The 20702-nt window shown below is 36.3% G+C and overlaps 1 protein-coding gene across 1 annotated transcript in view; it reads right to left on the reverse strand.

The window, feature by feature from the left end:
• arhgef10la (Rho guanine nucleotide exchange factor (GEF) 10-like a) overlaps window positions 1-20702 on the reverse strand; it is a 248459-nt gene that overhangs the window by 175056 nt on the left and 52701 nt on the right. Inside the window, exon 16 of the mRNA XM_056467799.1 lies at window positions 10560-10705. Within this exon, the coding sequence (XP_056323774.1) occupies window positions 10560-10705 (146 nt within the window). The remainder of the gene's footprint in view (window positions 1-10559; window positions 10706-20702) is intronic.

Genomic DNA, 20702 nt, shown 5'->3' on the forward strand with positions numbered 1-20702 from the left:
CGAGGCGGGCAACTGTCAACCTCCAGCTCAACCCATTTCTCCAAGTGCCAATCCAAGGTCTGTCAGAGATCACTCTCAATCCCTGTATTTTTCTCTTTCACTGCCTGGCTATTGCTGTGACATGATTCATATACTATCCATCCTAAATAATATATGGATAAAATCATTTGGGCATCCCAAATGAGTATGTCTAGAAGAGTATTCAAAAGTTATTTAGACTGTTTATAATTTCCAATAGAAATTGGAAGCAGGGATGTCCCAAGAAAATGTCAAGGATCATGACAATTGAGCAGTTTTGTAACGGATAGCTTTCATGCTGGTGATGGTATAGACTTTTGAATGGGTTTGCCCACTACCATTTAAGGAAAAAAGATGAAGCTCAAATATGTTTGTTTATAATGTGTGTGAAATAATGAAGTCTATGCTAGCGTACTACAATTCCCTCCATCAACCCTTACCCATTATGGCCTCCAATCATAACCATCCACCAAATTGGCTCTATCACTGTCTCTCCACTCCACCAATAGCTAGTGTGTGGCGAGCGCACTGGCGATGTTGTCCTGTGGCTGCAGTCACATCATCCAAGTGGATGCTGCACACTGGTCCCCCTCATGATTGTGAAGTGCTTTGGGTGTATGGCCATACACAATAAATGCGCTTTATGAATACACATTACATTACAAAACACAGCTGCAACAGGTTTGTCTGCTGCACTTCCATGATGAGAATCTCCTGTTCCACCACATTACAAAGGTGCTCTATTGAATTACCTTCTGGTGACTGTGGAGGCCATTTGAGTACAGTGAAGTCATTGTCATGTTCAAAAAACCAGCCTGAGATGATTCGCGCTTTATGACATGGCACGTTGTCCTGCTGGAAGTAGCCATCAGAAGATGGGTACACTGTGGTCATAAAGGGATGGACATGGTCAGCAACAATACTCAGGTAGGCTGTGGTGCTGTAGGCCTAAATATCCCAAGAAAATCTCCCCCACACCATTATACCACCACCACCAGCCTGAACCGTTGATACAAGGCAGGATGGATCCATGTTGTCATGTTGTTGACGCCAAATTCTGACCCTACATAAATATATATATATATATATATATATAAAAACATACATCATACACATTTTTATAGTACTCTCTCCATAACTTTGTAACATCTGAAAATACTGCCTTTCACTTTGAAAACAGCTTATAAAAAACAAACAAAAGAAATCATATGCTTCCCTCAAAAGCTAATATTATCTCAGAAATAAACTTTACTGCTTGGGTTCCCGCTGACTTTGTGCTGTAAAATTGCTTCAAAGTTTATTTTTATATTTCACATAAGGTAGTACTGTGCTATTCTCACTGGAAGCAGAACTAGCCACAATGTTGGAAGTGACATCAAATGACATCTTGCTGAACAAAAGAACCACAAATCCCAGATTAACATGCAACAGCATCTCCAATATGGTAGGAATGCGGAGGAAGAGACATGGTGAATGACACATGGTGAAGGGCACATAACAAAGCAACAAAATCCATTAATGACAAGATAGTAAAGTGGGGGAAATAAGTATTGAACATGTCATGTTTTTTTTTTCTGGGAATAATATTTCTAAAGAAGTTGTTGATATGAAATTGAACCTGATTATGGTAAAAAAAAAAAACAACAAAAAAAACAAGGCAAACATAAAAATAAAACAAATTTAAAAAATCTGAAAAATAAGTTATGTGTCATAACAATGGAAAGACACAAGGAGAAATTACTGGACTACTGAAATGTATTTAATACTTATAAAATACTACTAAATACTAATAAATTGTTTTGGTGATGGCAGCTTAAAGACGACTCTCATATGGAGAATAAGATCATATCCATTGCTCAGGTGTGATTTTTTTTTCTCATACTTCAACAGTGTAAAAACCTTGATGGTTCTTGTCTATCAAATATGATCCTTATTTTGTATTCTCTATTGGATATAAGTCAGGTGATTGGCTGGGCCATTCTACAGCATGATTTTTTCCCTCTGAAACCATTCGAGAGTTTCCTTGGTTGTGTTTAGGATCATTGTCAAGCTGAAATGTCCACTCTGGTTTCATCTTCATCATCCTGATAATATAGATGTTGGACTGAAGCAGCTAATATTAATTTACATGACAAACGGCAGAGGGTTGCTGAAGAACTAATGAGAGATTTCAGCTGCTATCTGGGCTTTCACTGCATTTCTACCACCTTCCTTTCTTCGTGTGTTCATTACTTGTTCCCTGTGTACTTCATGTTATCACACATAACTCATATGTATACAAATGGTTTTCTTTGCATATATGGATTTGGCTGTTACCAACATGTGTGGAAAATTTTAAGTCAATATCACCTTTTAGAAATATGTTTTCTGAGAGAAAGGTGATATGTTCAATATTTATTTCCCCCATGTAAGTCCTAAAGTTTGTTTTCTCCTACACAATCAAAAGTATGTACTTATTCATCACAAAGTGTATATACTTATAGGGCATAAAAAGGTGATTTGGATAGCAGCATAGGTGTCCATTCACTTAAGCATCTATCTCTTGCTGTTTTGTCTGTCTCTCTCTAACCTTTAGAGATTTAATAGGGTCTTTCAACTCGCACAGCCACAGAGACATCTGTCACTGGCACGGCTTGATCAATAGCAGGCACATTTGAATAAAAAAGACACTGTGAACCCCTACAGCGCCGGTTGGCAGAGTCGACGTGCTCTTCTGGTTGCTGTGGCAGGGCCTCGGGGTGCCCTACAGGTTTGTGGTGCTCCTGTCCCACCTTGGCCTCAGGTGAATGTGCCGACTTGTAATCCAGACTAATCCAGTTGGTGTGCCGGGATATGGTTTTCACACTATGACTCGGTTTTCTGCCATTTCCACTAGACTATCTTTCTCACACACATTGTCGTATGTAAACCTGACACACACACACTGGGCGGCCGCCAGCACAAGCCTATGCAGACACAATGCAGCAGTCCCAAAACCTACAGTCAACAACAATGATGCCAGAAGGGTAGAGGAAATTCACATTTCTCATTTAGATCGCTGCTCTTTAAACTGACATGCATATCAGTGTGCTTTTACACGTACCCTTTTAAGAAAGGATCAGTCTGGCACAAGTTTGAACGAATGTTAAAAAAGGTGTGCGTGGCCATTAAGGAAGCAATTTGGTGATGATTTCCTCTGGCTAAAATGTGACTGAATTAAAGCAGAATCAGATTAGCTAAGGGTAGGAGGGAAAGACAAAAAAATCAAACATTTTTACAACATTAAAGCTTGTTAACTCTAGACGTAATTTATGTACACACACGCAATAAATAAATCTTTTACAATTTTATTACAACTAGAATTATTACTATTGTTGTTTTGTAGTTATATTATTATTATATACAGTTGAAGTCAGAATTATTAGCCCCCCTGAATTATTGGCCCCGCTGTTTTTTTTCCCCAATTTCTGTTTAACAATGTGTTTTTTAACACATTTCTAAACATAATAGTTTTAATAACTCATAATAACTGATTTATTTTATCTTTGCCATGATGACAGTAAATAGTGTTTTACTAGATCTTTTTCAAGACACTTCTATACAGCTTAAAGTGACATTTAAAGGCTTAACCAGGTTAATTAGGTTAACTAATCAGGTTAGGGTAATTAGGCAAGTTATTGTATAACAATGGTTTGTTCTGTAGACTATTGAAAAAATTTGCTTAAAAGCGGCTAATAACTTTGATTAAAAAATTAAAAACTGCTTTTATTCTAGCTGAAATAAACAAAAGACTTTCTCCAGAAGAAAAAATATTATCAGACATACTGTGAACATGTCCTGTAGATTTGACAGGAAATTAAATACAGCCAATCAGAAGCACAGAATATGCACTCACTCACGAAATGGTAAAGTTTATAATGTAATTAATACATAAAAAACCTCTTAACATTATGAAATGTAGATGCTGAATCACTTATATGTGTTGGTTTGCATTATTTCACAGTTCTAAAGTTCAATTTCAAATGATTTATTTTATTTTCAATATCTGAGTTGAACCATCTGCTGCTGCTTTCAGTAGTATGGCATTAAATGTCACGTAAAATGGCATTCAAACTAAAATTGTTAGCATTTAGCACTGAATAAAGCACACGAGGCGTACCTAAGGTGATCATTGTCAGTTTTCTGTTGTTCAGCAGCAAGAAATAAAAGCCGTTTCTAATATATCAATTCGAGGAACTGGTTAGAACAAAAACTAATTTTAATATGGTAAATAAATTTTCCTTCTATTGCATGCCTTTGCTTTTATATAGAACACGACATAAATCAGCCTTTATATCATCAGCCCGCTTCTTTTGGTCTTCGATCTGGCAACCTGCACTTCCGTTTGTGCCACCTTTATAGTCAATATTACTAGCCCCCTTAAAAAAACATTTTTTTTCGATTGCATACAGAACAACTACTGTTATACTGTTATACTGTTATACAATATACAACTAATTACCCTAACTTGCCTAATTAAGATAATTAACATAGTTAAACCTTTCAATTAGACTTTAATTTTATTATTATTATAATATTATTGATAATAATACTAATAACTATTTATGAACGGTTCCTTATAAAGATTAAGTAAAAAAATATATAACACAAAGAGAGAATGAGAATGAGAACATTTCAGCAGTATAAAATGTCTCCATTATAAACATGTTTCCACATCAAAATAATGCTTCTGCATATCCTCCCTGTTTGAATCCCAGGCCTCATTTCATGGCTCACGGGGGCCTCTAAGATTTACAGTACCCCACAGTTTTACACTATTTTACAGTGGCAGCAGCAGAGGGTCTGGCTCCTCCTGAAACGCTGGCCTATTCCATCAATAAATGAGGGCACTGGGGCCTACAGGAGATGAAAAATGAGTCCATTTTGAGGTACGCTGGGGGAGCTGGGGATCTGATTTGGGCAAAGAGCCCCATGGAGTGACATCACAAGGGAGGAGATATGTGACGCGGGCTGGAAAAAAACAGGGCTGTGTGTTGTATGTGGTGCTATAAATAGCTGAGGATGGACACATTCAGACACAGCGAAGCAGGCGACAACAAATGTGTCTGGAAAATAGTGATTAAAGCGCCGGCTTCATGTTACGTAACCATAAGTGTGTGCTAACAGGTCACTGAATAGCGTGAAAAAGAAAGTGACACAGTCTGGCTTACATCTCAACACAGTCAGAGGTGCCGAAACAGATCCTCACTAAATGCAGGCTTTGAGAAGAAAGAGTCTGGTGCTATCTTTAAGACTGCTGAGACTGAGACCTACTTTAATATAAAAAATAAATTATAAAACTATTGATACCGATGGTTGGTCATTTTTGCACCAAAACCTATAGTAGACCAGGAATTTGTAAAACGGATACTAACGTCAATATAGTGCATGTCAGTTGAGTGCACTAGAGTACATCAGTGAGGGACAAATGAAAATGAGTGAGCGAATTCACACACTGACATAAGATAACATGACCCAGAGAAACCTCAAACATAAGTGCATATTGTTATATGTGCCTTTTGGATTTATGAATTGTGTCGCTTTCATGTCAAATTGATTGTATTGTTTATTACAATGACAAATACAACTGCAGGTCACATTGATCTGCTTTGCAAGTTATATTTATGGGAATAAAAACATGTATTATAATAAAGGTGCAGTAGGTGATCTTCCAGAATGCTAGTATTAGCATAACAGCTTAGAAATTGACGTCCCTCTCCTGCCGTCCAAAGGCACACCTCTTTAAATCATGAACGCGCAAACGCTGATGACGATGGACAACCTTATAACACTAGAGCATGTCATTCACCAGTTAGAAAACTCTATGGAGACATGCACTTTGTCCAGCGTAGTTGTTGACAGGCCAGCAGGTGCAGGAATTATATTTCCCTAAAACTGGCATCGGGATAAAGTTGCTTTTATAGTCGCACATTAGGACTTTCTCCTTAATAATATAATTTTAGAAAAGTATTGTTTGCAAATTCTAAATAGTGAAATCATATAATCAGCCAGTGACTATAAAATACAACATTGTTTATGTTCAATGAAATAGTGCTAATGTTGTTTTGAAGTCATTCCTACACGTTATTTCAGACTGAATATTCAAAGTAGAGTTAAAGTGGGAGTCACAGATTGTCACTGTTCAAAACTGACAAATGTGCAAATATAAATCAAACTTCACCTCAGTAAAGCTGGTTAGGTGGATGAGCACTATTTACTTATGTTTGGTTATTCAACTAAATAAAAATCAGATCAGAAAAAAGCTAAAAACAGAAATATCCTGCCATCATTTTGCATTACACTTATGTTACCAGGACAACGGGTGACTTACTTTTCATCTTCCATTGTGCTTGCTGCTCTTCATGTACATCGCTTGTTTTCATCTCCTTTTACACTTGAACAACTAAGTTAATGCTTAGGTCTATTTAACTGACTATATTATCAATGCTGTAAAAGGTATTCTGTGAAGTCAATAATTTGCCGAACATTTTTAGTGGCTGAAACACACTTCCATGCATATAAACCCGTTCATAAACAAGAACACAGTCTACGTAAGCTTTGCATGGCTAAATAGTCTTAAAACATACCTGTCTAAAAGTAGTATATCAGCCATGGTGTCACGCTTCTGATTGTGGTTTTGAACTGCATAACGTCATTTTCCACAAGCGTGCAAAAGTAATTCCGATTTTGATTCAGGACTTAGAAGTTTTGATTCTGCATTTTTGGCAGAAGCCCCTTCAAAAAAAACATAATTCTTTTCATGGATACAAGGCCACATTGGTCTTTTAGAAAGAAGTCTTTCAGGTTGATGCAGAGTTTGCTTGATGTCTCTCTCCTTCAGCTGTAGGTGGCCATGCTTCACGTGTACGTGCAAATGACATATCTATCTGCTTAAAGTTGCTGTGCACAAATACACATAGAAATTTGTTGACAGACAGTTTGAGATACTTGTTGTAATTGAGTTATTTGTTGGCCAGACAATTTTTAATCTGATGAACATTTTGTCTTATGCCTTACCCAGAATATTAAAATACATATAAATACATTTAAATCATTTACTTTAATCATTACTATCGGAATGTGAAGAGACTTTCAACCAGCTCAACAAAAATGTTTCTGAAGACAATCACTTACGGCACCTTAAGTCTGCAAAAAAAAATGAGTTCTTTAAAATATCTTACATTCAAAATAGTTAATGTTGACTGGACTATAGCAAACAAATCAAGCCAATATTATATAAAAGTCTGAGCCTACTAAAAGAAAATAGCAGTACAACATGTAATATTCAGAAGACAGAAACTGAGGGAACAAAAAAGATCTGTGGGCTGGCTACTAAATAATAATTAGTGGAATCTGACTGGATGTTTTATCTGACAGTGAATATTTGCCGTTTATTAAAAAACTTTTTTTATACCCATTCAAAAATACAATATTTGATCATATTTCCCGTCACCCGCTTTTCTTCCTGGTATTGATTTCCTGCCAACATTTGATGTCAAACAAGCATGCTGCTACAGTATTTTGAAATTTAAATTACAGAAAGACGAAGAGAATGAGAAATGGGAAGGCTTCAGCTGAGTTATAAAGCAGCAGGAAAGAGAACAGGGGCAGATAAATTGGACAGAACGCTGTTTTGTAATGATTTCACCGAGAAATAAGGTATAGGAGCATAAGAGGTCTTGGAAAGACTCCTGCCCGCGAGCTGTCTGCCAGTGCCTCGGCATTAAACATCTTCTGTCATCTAATTCCTGGCTCCCCTGTGTGCACAATCCAACATGGGTGTTCCAGAGACAACACCATTAATATTTCAGCTCGGAAAGCAAAAGGCTTAAAAAGCCAGAACCTGTACATCCTGATAACACTTTGTACCTGGAGCTCTGTCAGCATATTTATCTTAGCGCCCCACAATTGCTCTCTTCCTCCTCGTCGTCTACCAACTCAAAACACAATAATGTTTTGTAAGGATGTTCAGCCCTGATTCCAATCTCCTGAATGTACTTGCTCTGATTGGGAGTGGAGCTGGAAATAATGCACCAAGACTGATGACAGCAGGCTGAATATGTTTGCGGCCTATCAGACAGTGAAATAAGATTGCTTATACTGCGCTTCTGTTGTTCTTATCTACCTTTTCCCGAGAAACACTCATCTGTGGAGGCCATAAAAAGGTGCACTGATCACAAGGAATGGTCAATTAATCCAAAATGTTTTAAAGACTCGCATCAGAGCGCATTTTTATCTGATTGTTTAGAAAATAGGAGCCAACAGTGTTGTCATTACCTTGTCCAAAAGAGCCGCCCTGACGCTTGACGCCTCCGAGCTGATAAAGTGTGTCCTTGGATTGGGATGCTTCTTGACCCACTTCAACTACCTGGACCTGCTGTAAGGGGCGCTCCATTTGAGGGTGTATTTAGGACCGACTGGGACCAGACTGCTGATGTCAGGGGGCCCCCTGGTGGTGACAAGGAAAAACGTGTAAAGATGAACAGTATTTGCATAAATATAAATAGATTGAGGCTGACTGATCAGCTGTGAGTGTATTGTGGAGAGATTTCCTGCTGTTTAGAGGGTTTGTTATTATTTATCATAACTCAATGGTGTATTTCAGTCACATTTGTGAATAAAAATAAATGTGTGCAAGATATAGAATGCATTTAAAGAGATACTTCTATCAAAAATTTAAATTGAATAATAACTTCAAGCCTATTCATAACTTTTTAACAAAGAAAATTATATACTGATGAATGACATCTATAGTAGAGGGAATAGTATATATATATATTGTGCTAAACAGAAGAAAGAAACCCAAAAAGGTTTGGAACAAGTGATGAGTGAGTAAATGTAGGATATTTATATATATTTATATATATACATTCATATATCCTACATTTACTCACTCATCACTTGTTCCAAACCTTTTTGGGTTTCTTTCTTCTGTTTAGCACAATATATTTAGCACAATATATCACAATAACAATATATTTATTGTGAGATCAGGCTGACACTGCCGTTCAAAAATTACTTGTAAAAATATTTATTAAAAATTTCAATAATTTGATATAATAATTCTTATTGTATGTAGTTTCAAATAAAATTACTACTCCAGTCAATATTACTTTTACCATTAATAATAATAATAATAATAATCCTCATCATCATAATAATAATAATAATAATAATAATAAATATTAAAGTAATTTCTGAAGGATCATGTGACTAAAAAAATCATCTTTAAAATCACTGGAATAAAATGATAAAATGTAATTATAAACTACTTTTGAACAGTTATTTTAAAATGCAATAACATTTCACAATTTTACAAATTTTTTGTACATTTTTTTTTTTAAATTTTTGATGAAATAAATGCAACCTTGGTGGGCAGAAGAAGCTTATATTAAGACATTTAAAAATCCTACTGACCCCTAACTTTTGACCGGTAGTGTGTCTTGTGGGTTTGGAATGATAAGGTTCAGTAATGACAATTTTAATTTCGGAGTGAACTATCCCTTTAAATAAGTATAGTTTGAAATAACTATATACTTTGTGCACTTTGTGTATTACAATAAATTCTGTTTGTAAAAACTGCTAAATTATTAGCCCTTCTGTGAATTCTTTCACAGCATTTCTTATATTTTTTTCTTCTAATGAAAATCTTATCTTAAGTAATTTTTTTAGACTGTCAACAAAACAAACTACTGGCTTACAATGACTTGCCTAATTACCCTAACTTGCCTAATTAATCGAATTAAGCCTTTAAATTGCACTTTAAGCTGAATACTAGTATCTTAAAAAATATTTAGTAAAAAATGATGTACTGTCACCATGGCAGATAAAAGAAATCAGTTAGTAGAAATTAGTTATTGAAACTATGTGTGGATATGTGTTGACAAAAAAAAAAATCAGCTTTTAGTTTAACAGAAATTGGGCAAATTAATTTACAGGGGGGCTAGTAATTCTGATTTTACACATTCTGTTATATATTATAGTGAAAATAATGAGCACATATGTCCTTGTGAAAGAATGTGATAAGCCCTGAAAATACTCTTGTAACATGGGATCGGCATCAGGATCATGTTAAGTCAAGCTTCAGAAGGAAAGAGAACCACCTTGCTGCAGTAGAGGGACCAACCCAACAGATCTGAAATTCACCATCAGCGTGAGCTTTTTCAGTTAGCTGTTTACCTTTTGCACTGCTGAGATGTGATCAATGGTGCTGTCATAGATAATCTATTTGAGTGGAACAGAAGAGCGCTTTATGCCAGTGATCTATGGGGATAATTCCTGTCTCTGTAGCTAAACACCCTGCTATTTGTCCCCAGATAATGAAGGCCCATTTGACTCTGCTCAATTCTGTCCTGTACCTTAGCCATTAGCTAACCCTCTAACATTGACTGGGGTGTATTGGGGGCAACGTCACTGTAATCCTTCAGGAGACTCATATTTAGATCGGCTGATGAGCGACAATCTGTCAAAAGAGGGATGGAGGAAGACAGAAAAAGTCAATCGACCTTGCCCAGGACACATACTTGACATTGATGTTGGCACAGATGAGCACGTCACCGAAGAGAAAGACTTTCCGCTCCTTAGACTTGAGGACCTGTCCTCGTTCACCGTACACCGTCTCAATCAGCGTCTCACAAAGGATCAAAGAGCTCTGCTCCGAGTTGAGCAGCTGAAGAAAAAGACAGGGGACACACTGATTACACGTAAGTCTTACAAAATAGAGGCTACCAATTACATGGCTACACACTTACTTAGAGGCCACAGCATGGCATATAAGACACTTGAAGGTTCACATGCAGGCACCACAGAAGATTGGAAACACAGTGGTAGATTTGTAGTGGAAAAGGTCGTGGGAATAAAAGCCAATCTTGAAGAAAATACTGATTTCAAACTGGATTGACAAGAACAAAGTTGCATCTACAAACTATACAAATTTGACTGCATGTGTGCTATAAAAATGGAGGACCACTAAAGGTTCTTTTATTACATAAATAGTTTTAGAATGATGTCTAAACTGAAGAACCATTTATAATAGAAATGTTCCATGTCATTATGACCTTACTTACTTTAAAACTGTGCTTTCAAATAAAGGTCATTTATTGTAGCACTTTTGATTATTTATTCACTTGCAGGGTCTGCTCCATCAATTTGAAATCAATTTAAAAACCCACTTGAGTTTTATGCAGTGAAGTAAAAAGGACAAACTTAAATGATTATCATATTTTGGTAATGGTTTGGAAAATAAACACAATAAATGCATTCTTGTTTTAATAAAACTTTAAATCTGTTTCTTGGGAAAATTGATTTAATATAATGGAGCAGGTCACATTAAACTGAATTTTGTTTAAAGAAACTTTTAAGAGTTCTTTAAAAAAAACTAAATCATTTTCTAAAAGAAAAAAAAGAAAAAAAATCATAATATGTTAATTTTATTTTAGTTAGTAATATTTTTGAAGAAATGTCCAAATAATGAATCAAAGCCTCACTTAAAAAAGTTATGACAGTAAATATTTTATAAGTTATACAAGACTCATCTTTATTTCATGCCAGTTTAATGAAGTTATTTTGTTATGTAGTTATTTAATGTATTTATTAATGTAGTATATTGTCGAAATTACTTATAAGTTCAAGCTGATTCAACTAAAAATGTAAAGCAGCAACATTCGGAAACTTTCAGAGCTTCCTTCAAATGATCTTTTGTGTTCAACAAACCGTAAAAGTCAGAATTTGCACATGAGAGTGAATAAGTCAAGTTTATTTATAAACTAATTTTGAGAGGATCACATGCTAAGTTTTGATTGAGACGTTTGGCCAGTGGAGAAATGGTCGTACCCATCTGAGCCTGGTTCTCTCGAGGTTTTTTTCTTCACTTTTGCCAGTTGGTGAAGTTTTTTTTTTATTTTATTTTTTTTTATTCCTCGCCACTGTCGCCACTATCTTGCATGTTTCGGGATCTGTAGAGCTGCGCATCGATGGATTTGCTCTTCAGTGTTTGGACTCTCAGTAGTGATTATTAAACCACACTGAATGGAGCTAAACTGAACTAAACTTAAACTTTAAAAGCTGAAATACACTATTTCAATTTACTATGATCTTTTAATTAAAGCTGCTTTGACACAATCTACATTGTAAAAGCGCTATACAAATAAAGGGGAATTCAATTGAATCACAGCTGATCCCGCATTAGCCATCATTTGATTTACTAACCAGTCGAATCCAAATGAACATAAATAACCAGATTTACTTACCTTAGTTATCTTCGCCTCGAAGAATCCCCCATCCACCCCTACTCCTCCCCCTCTTTCCTAGATTAATCCAGGCATGGTGGCTCAGTGGTTAGCACTGTCGCCTTACAGCAAAAAGGTTGCTGCTTTGAGCCCTGGCTGGGCCAGTTGGCTTTTCTGTGTGGAGTTTACATATTCTCCCTGTGTTTGCATGGGTTTCCTCCCACAGTCCAAAGTCATATAGGTGAATTGAATAAACCGAATTGGCACAGTAAGTGTTTTAGTACTGAGCATTCAACGCATAGCCATATGCTGGCGTAGCTGGTGGTTCATACCGCTGTGGCAACCCCTAATAAATCAAAGAATGGGCGGAGTGAATGAATTCAGGGGAGCTCTTGAGACCTACCTGAACTCAGACTCCCCTCTCTCCAGATGAAATGGAAGGGCTAAAGGATCTTCTGAGCTCAGGGCTCGCTCCCGGGACGGCATGCCAAACACGCTTCATTATCAATCATCAGCTAAGTGTGAAATCTTGAAATAAGTATTTCCATTACAATTATTCCTCTATAATGTGCAAACTCTGTCTCACAATACTGCAAAAAAGGTATACCCTCTCAAATCTATATCAGGCCAACATGCAATACTACACGGCTCATTTGTTTACTGTATAGCCATTCTATATTCATCCATGAATGCATAACAAGGCAGGAAGAAAAAACAAGATCATAATGTGCATTGTGTTAGGAGACAGTCCCAGAGTTCATCCTCATTACATCAGCAGTGAAACCCAATGTCCAGCGGCTCAAATAAATATTGCTTGCTGGTGTTTGATCAGTCAGGAGAGTAGTTGTATAAATAATGCATCTGCTTCTGCAGCCCGCATCACACAAAATGAGTCGCCGGATCCAGAGGGAATTGGCAACACTGCTTGGCCTTTGTTGAAATGCATTGAAAAATTAGACCTTCAGTCAGTCAGAAAACAGGCTTCGGGCTTCAGTGTTTTTATAGTAAGAGCGCCCCCTGAAGGCTGAACACAGAATGTTCCAGAGAAGGACCAATATCATTTTCAGGGACTTGGGAGTGTGACTGAAATGGTTTGTAAGTTCTGATGGATGTTTGCGAGCATGAGTGAGAGAAAGAGGTGTATGTGGCATGCATGCTGAGGAGCGACAGGGAGACCCTTGCACACCACTACTATCTGCTGCCCTACTAACTCACATACATAGCCTGAGACAGACGATGAATATTTCATTGCGTGTACAGTATATGGGGTAATGGAACAGACTGTTTCACATTGGAATGCAGCCGGAATCATTGAAAAATATATACGGTAAGGATTGAACCTCTGAACAGTGAGTGATGCACTCACGACACATACCTGTACAGTAAAAGCCATTCAAGTTCACAAGACAAGTTCAAAACCTGCCTTCCACTTTCTTGTTACTCTCGACTTTAGGAAATGCATAAAAATAAACAAACAACTGAGGGTGATTTTTTTTTTCTCACTTGAAGCATTGGATTCAGAATAATGTGCATTGAAAACACTCTGCTTCGGCTGAGGTGAGAAAGAAAACAAGACCAACGAAACAAGCTGTATGGTAATTCTATTTGCTATTCCGTAATAGCAAATGTGTTACATAATAAGCAGCGGTGTCTGATTCTGGAAGTGCGCATATTAGTTATTGGAGTTATTGCAAGAGAGTCTCCATCTTAAACGCTCTTCTTTGTGCATTGATTGAAAGAGTGCGGTTCTGTCAAAGGTTTGATTTCCATTTATACTGTATTATAAATTATACAGTTTGAGAAACGTGTATAATTAATCGGTTGGTGTAAAAATGAGAGATATGCATGTGTGTCACAACAGCTACAGATAAAATCATAATAAGCACGTGGAGAGAACTTGTCAGTGCATCTTTATGAATGATGAACAGGAACATGTGACTTTGGCCAATGAATGAACTTATATTGAATATGCATAAACACATTTTAGCTTTGAAATGTGGGAACCAAATCATAAATACAACATTCTTAGTATTATTTAAATACTTTATTTGCCGGTTTGTTTGTGCTGTATTTTTTTTTTCCAACATGGAATAGGTTATCTATTTATATAACTAATCATTCATTCATTTTCTTTTTGGCTTAGTCTAGAGATGTCAAAGTCAATTCCTGGAGGGCCACAGCCCTGCACAGTATAGTTCCACACCTGCTTCAACACACTTACCTGTAGGTTTCAAACAAGACTGAAAGACTTAATTAGTTTGATCAGCTGTGTTTAATTAGGGTTGGAAATAAACTGTGCAGCGCTGCGGCCCTCCAGGAATTGAGTTTGACATCCCTGGCTTAGTCCTTTTATTAATCAGGGGTCGCCTCAGCAGAATGAACTGCCAACTTATCCAGCATAATATTGTACACAGGGGATCCCCTTCCAGCTGCAACCTGTCACTGGGAAACACCCATACACACTCATTCACACACATACACTACGGACAATTTAGCTTACCTAATTCACCTATACCACATGTCTTTGGACTTGATGGGGAAAACCGGAGCACACAGAGGAAACCCACACAGGGAGAACATGCAAATGCCACACAGAAATGCCAACTGACCCAGCCGAGGCTCAAACCAGCGACCTTCTTGCTATGAGGCAACAGCACTACACACTACACCGTGCTGCCATTATATAACAATTTGTATAGCTATTTTCTTCGTATGTGCACAAGATTTTCATTATATTAAGATGCTATCACTTTTTAATCTGGTGCACAGTAAACAGCAAAACTGTTTAACATAAAAATAATGAGTATGTTTATGAAAAACAACAAAAGTTTTTGAGATGAAAATCAGTTGTAATACGACATCTTCAAAATAAATTCAGGAACAGAAATTCCAAAATAAAAACTCAAAATGTACAAACACCATGTTAAAACTTTAACAAACTTTGATGTTAAAGGGACTGTTCACCCAAAACTGTTTTGAAGAATATTGGAAACCAGTAGCCGTTGATTTCCAAAGAACCTTTTTTTATGAATGTCAATGGCCGGTTTCCAACATTTAAAATATCATTGTGTGTGTTAAAAGGAAAAAAGGGGGTTTTGAAGGGGGAGCAAATGCTTAGAAAATGTTCATTTTTGGGGGTGAACTATCCCTTTAAGGAGTAAAATAATCTATTTTGATTAGACACACTTTTTGTGGTAAATGAATTAAGTCCATTCATTTCAACCACCTCTAGTTTAAGCTGTCAACCTGATTATCTTATAAGGCAGCACATCTATTAGAAAATCCTTGAAGAGGAGAGCACATCAATTGAACACCGCTTAAGGATTAAAACCAAGTTTCTGAACTTCACATTAACAATCCAAACTCAAACTGTACAAAATAAGATTAAAGGTCAACCATTCATGTTTTTAAGATTTTCTTTTTTGCATTTTGTTTGTGCAGAATTGTTCACGGAGCTGTTGCAATTTCCTTCATTGGCCAAAGTATACACTACCTGACAAAAGTCTTGTCACCTATCCAAATTTTAGGAACAACAAATATTAACTTGACTTCTAGTTGATCATTTGGTATCAGAAGTGGCTAATATGAAAGGCAAATGCCACCAGATTACGCTAAATTAACCAAAATAAAATATAATCATGCCTTGATTTTTAATGATTTAATTAGGACAGTATGGTCTGACTTTGCTTAGACAAAAGTTCTGTCACTTAACAGAAATAATGTACAGAATAGAATATAAAGTCATGGAGCAGTGGAAAAAAGAGTTAATATTGTGCATGACTCCCATTAGCTTGGACGACTGCATCCATACATCTCTGCAATGACTCCAAGATTGTTTGAATTCATCTTTAATGTCTCCTCCATCTTACCCCAGACTTGCTCAATAATGTTCATCTCTGGTGACTGGGCTGGCCAATCCTGGAACATCTTGACCTACTTTGCTTTCAGGAACTTTGATGTGGAGGCTGAAGTATGAGAAACAGCGCTCTCCTGTGGTTTGTAATGAAATGGGCAGCACAAATGTGTTGATACCTCAGGCTGTTGATGTTTCCATTCACTCTGCAGATCTCTTGCACACCCCATACTGAATATAAACCTAAACCGTGATTTTTCCTTCACCAAACTTCCAATAGGTCTTCTGCAGAATTTGTGATGATTTGGATGCAGTTCAACAGATGATTCATTGGAAAAATCTATCTATCTTCGGCCACTTTTCCAAATGATCAACTAGAAGTCAAGTTGCTCTTAAAACTGGGATTGACAAACTGGGAATACTTTTGTCAGTGCAATAATAAGGTACCATATGTACCTATAATGCCTTATAATAAACATAAACCTATAATGATGAGAAAAAATTGCAACTTCAGAAAGAGAACAAAACACTGAGACGCAACCTAAAGAAAGGATGAAGAGAAAGAGAGACAAATGACTGCAGCAGAGGTGGGCAGTGATTCCAGACAGATAAAGAGAGAAAGTGAAAGCATGCGAACCAAAACAAGAGATTCTGAAAACAACTTAGATTTTCCAATTAAGTGTCTCATTTACTCTCTAATTCCTCTTATTCAGAAATGCATTTGTTGGATTTGGAGCAGCTGGCCTGTGATATGAGCATGGTAATGGAAGAGAAACACCCCTGCCATGTATCCAGGCACCAACATAGTGCATTAATGGACCATCATTGCTCGCTGATGATTTCGTAAAGAAAAATGCAGGCCAGGGAAAACGGGTGATGAGTTAGTTATTTTCAGGGTCAGCAGAAATGCTCAGGTACTTGGCAGGTTGTTTAAAGGCTGTTTGTCAGATGATGAAGACCTACAGTGGCCTTGTGAATGTACAGTAACTGTATATGTGTAATAATCGTGACCTTTAGAACAAGTTATTAAATTGCATTTAGTTTTAGATTACAGTGTGCAATTGTCTTTGTGATCTGTGACTCCAGGGAGGTTGGTTTTAAAGACCCTGACACCAAACCGACAACAAAGAACGAATGCATATGAACAGTTTGTATTGTTGCCTTGTTATTGGGCTAAAAAAGATTATAACACTGGCAGGCATGGTCTGAGCCTGCCTAATTTAATTTAACAGTCTATATGGCATATATCAATAGTCTAAATTCATTATTAAAGGGGGAGTTGACATTAGGACTGCATATATACAAAACAGTAAATGATAAAATGATGAAAATCAACTTTTGTAAGCTGTTTGAGCAGAACTGTGTGCAGGTATAGTGCGTCCATAGTCATATTGGAGTGATGGAAACACAATACGTCTCTTTTTTTAAATTTCCTGATGTTAAAAATAGGATCCAAATCCCCTTCCATTTTGAGGCCCACCACAACATGCCATAGAAGTGCGGTTTCCCTGCCCACCAAAGCTTTGCTTTCAAACTACACTTCCTGTTTTATCAACAAGGTAAGAGAGGTATGAAACTTCAAACCTTTTGGTATTAAAAGTGAAGAGGGGCAGCAGAAAATTGTGGATTTTTTAAATTATTTATGCCTACGATAATACAAAATACCAGGATGCCTGTTCACTCTATCCAAGTAATATAACATTGTCAACATTACTGTCCCTATGTTGACCTTAGTGTGCATGGTTAGGGATGAGCCCACCTCTTTAAATTGACTAGGGGACATTACAGATTGTCTAGTGGGAGTAAACCCTAAAGCCTGGGACACACTAAGCTGATGTCAAAAAACTAGCAGTGACCAAAACTGTAGACTGTTGTCTCTTCATGTCTGCTGTGTGGTCTCATCTAGACCAAAAAGCTGCATGTGAACACACCAAATGGATGACAGTTGACTTGTAAATTCTGTGCCTGCATGAGAGGAGGTATCTTTCCATGGCAGTATTTGTTTTGTCATTCCTCAAAGGGAAGTCAGAACAGCCAATCAGAGCACTCTCTTTTACTGACGGCTAAGGCCAATTCTACATGCTGAATCTGGCAAACTCCTTGCAATGTGAGCCCAAAGAGAAGCAAAGTGTATAACATGGTGAACTAGCCTAAAAAACTCACACAGATGACCCGTCACTGCCCAATGACCAACTGTCAGTTTGGTGTGTCCTGGACTTAAAAGAAAAGGTAGAACTTAGTTTTCAAACGAATGTCTGTTTTTTCTACATTATTAATCATGTCAGGTTGTGACAATCTGATGGACAGAACATTCCAAAACAAAATCTTGTTCTGGTTTGTCTGAAAAAGAAAACAAAATGAAGCGAGAAGGCCCGCAGGCTGTCAGAGCTGGACTAAAGAAGAAATTTGAGGGAACGCTAAGCAACGAGATATTTATAATGAATAATATATAGGCCAGCTTATCTCAAGGTGCTGTAGCACCTGAACACCTTTCCCTCTACTTTTCTCTCTCCTCTCTCAGTCACAATTCATAACAGTAACCCAACATTTCCAAGAATTTCACCGGAGGCTGAGAATTACCGCTGAGCTTCAGTTAATTGGCAGCGGATGAACCTGCCACAAAACTGTAAAAAACTTGCATTGTGCTACTGCAATGAAAGAAATCTCTTGATCAGTCCATTTGTCCCAATGGCAAGTTTACAGTTTGGGGTTGGTTTTATTTCTTCTTTTTGAAATAAATCTTTTGATAACCAATACTTAAAGGGTACCTATGATGAAAATCTAATTTCTAAGCTATTTGGACAGTACTGTGTGTACTGTAGGTATAGCGGGTCCACTGTCATACTGGAGTGATATAAATCAATACGTCTCTTTTTTACAATTTCCAGTTAAAATATGACCAAAATCCCAGTGATTTTGAGGCCCACTGCAACTTGATATGGGAGTGCGGTTTTCCCTGCCCACTGAATTGATTGACAAACGCCATGTTTCTATTAAAACAGGTATACCCATGTCGGTAACACTAGAATAATTATCCGCTATAACTAGTTAATAGATCATTAATAAACTGTTAGTTAATAGGTTATAAATGACTTGTTAAATAATAGTAAATAGTTTGTTATTTATTTATAAATATCTTGTTAATTATTTATAAATATCCAATATAACTAGTTAATAGTCCATTAATAAACTGTTAGTTAATGAGTTAATGACTTGTTAAATAAAAGTTAATAGTTTGTTAATTATTTATAACTCTGCCTTATAGACAACCGACAACTTACAAGCTGTTATAGTTAACAAGTAATAAATGACTTGTTAACTGTATTTTAATGATTTATAACTATACCTAATAAATTAGTAAACGATCAAGAACAAGCTGGTGGTAAATTACTTACTAAAGGCTTGTTAAGTATCAGTTAATAGTTTCTATATGTTATTGGGACGTTATTTTAAAGTTGCAACTATTCTTCATTTATTAACTGTTAGTAAATGAGGAATAGCTGAAACTAGAATAACGTCCCAATAACATACATAAGCTAATAACTAACACTTAACTAATATATTAAGTCACACTTTACAGATCAGTTGTTCATAGTTGTTCATCTAGTAATGCCAGTGAAACTTTGTAGAACAGCAAATGAATGGAACAAGTTCAAGCCACAGAAATTTGATGTCATATTTAAAATTATAAAATGTTTGTACCTTAACCTTGTTCCACTCATAGGCTTTTCTCTGTGCTATATTTTACCAAAGCAACTCAGCAGATGAAATGTTAATTATTGTGTTTAATGTATAGAAACACACATACTGAGCCATCATATGGCAGAACAGCAGTATACAACAAAATACAAACCCATGAGGTTTGGGCACTTTTTGTGCTAAACATGAAAACAAAACAATAAAAAATTTCTTTTATTAGAAACGTTCTATAAAATTTCTAAGTCATTTATAACTTGTTAACTAACAGCTTGTAAGTTGTCTGTTGGCTATTTATAAGGCACAGTTATAAATAATTAACAAACTATTAACTTTTATTTGACAAGTCATTTATAACTCATTAACTAACAGTTTAATAATGGACTATTAACTAGTTATAACAGATAGTTATTCTAAAGTGTTACCCCACCACAAATACATCAAATAAACTTACTTGGTATTTTTGACTAATGAGCTGCATTTCAGCTTCATCAGAGTCTGTCTCTGTCACTGACTGCTGTTTATCTGACATAACGCATGATGAGAAGCAGACACGCACATAAGAATGTTGGGCTTAAACTTTACAGACACATTCTGGAGACACCAAAGGCTTGTCTTATATATTGTAAAAGGGGTCAAATAGGTGCGCGTTAATAAGTTACAATTATGATTTTTTTTAATTATATATACCTATACATATTTATTTATTATATATTTCAAGTCTGAATTTAACTTATTTTGGATTTTCTTTTAGGTAAAAAAATATTTTAATCTTATATTTCTGGTTTTAGTTTACTATAATAATCCTGATTCTCACCATTTTAAATGACTAATTTCCTCATTGCATTTTTTTTTTCAAAAGATAAAATGGAATAATAGACAGCCATTTC

This window comes from Danio aesculapii, chromosome 11 (genome assembly GCF_903798145.1).
Source record: "Danio aesculapii chromosome 11, fDanAes4.1, whole genome shotgun sequence".
Classification (NCBI taxonomy): domain Eukaryota; kingdom Metazoa; phylum Chordata; class Actinopteri; order Cypriniformes; family Danionidae; genus Danio; species Danio aesculapii.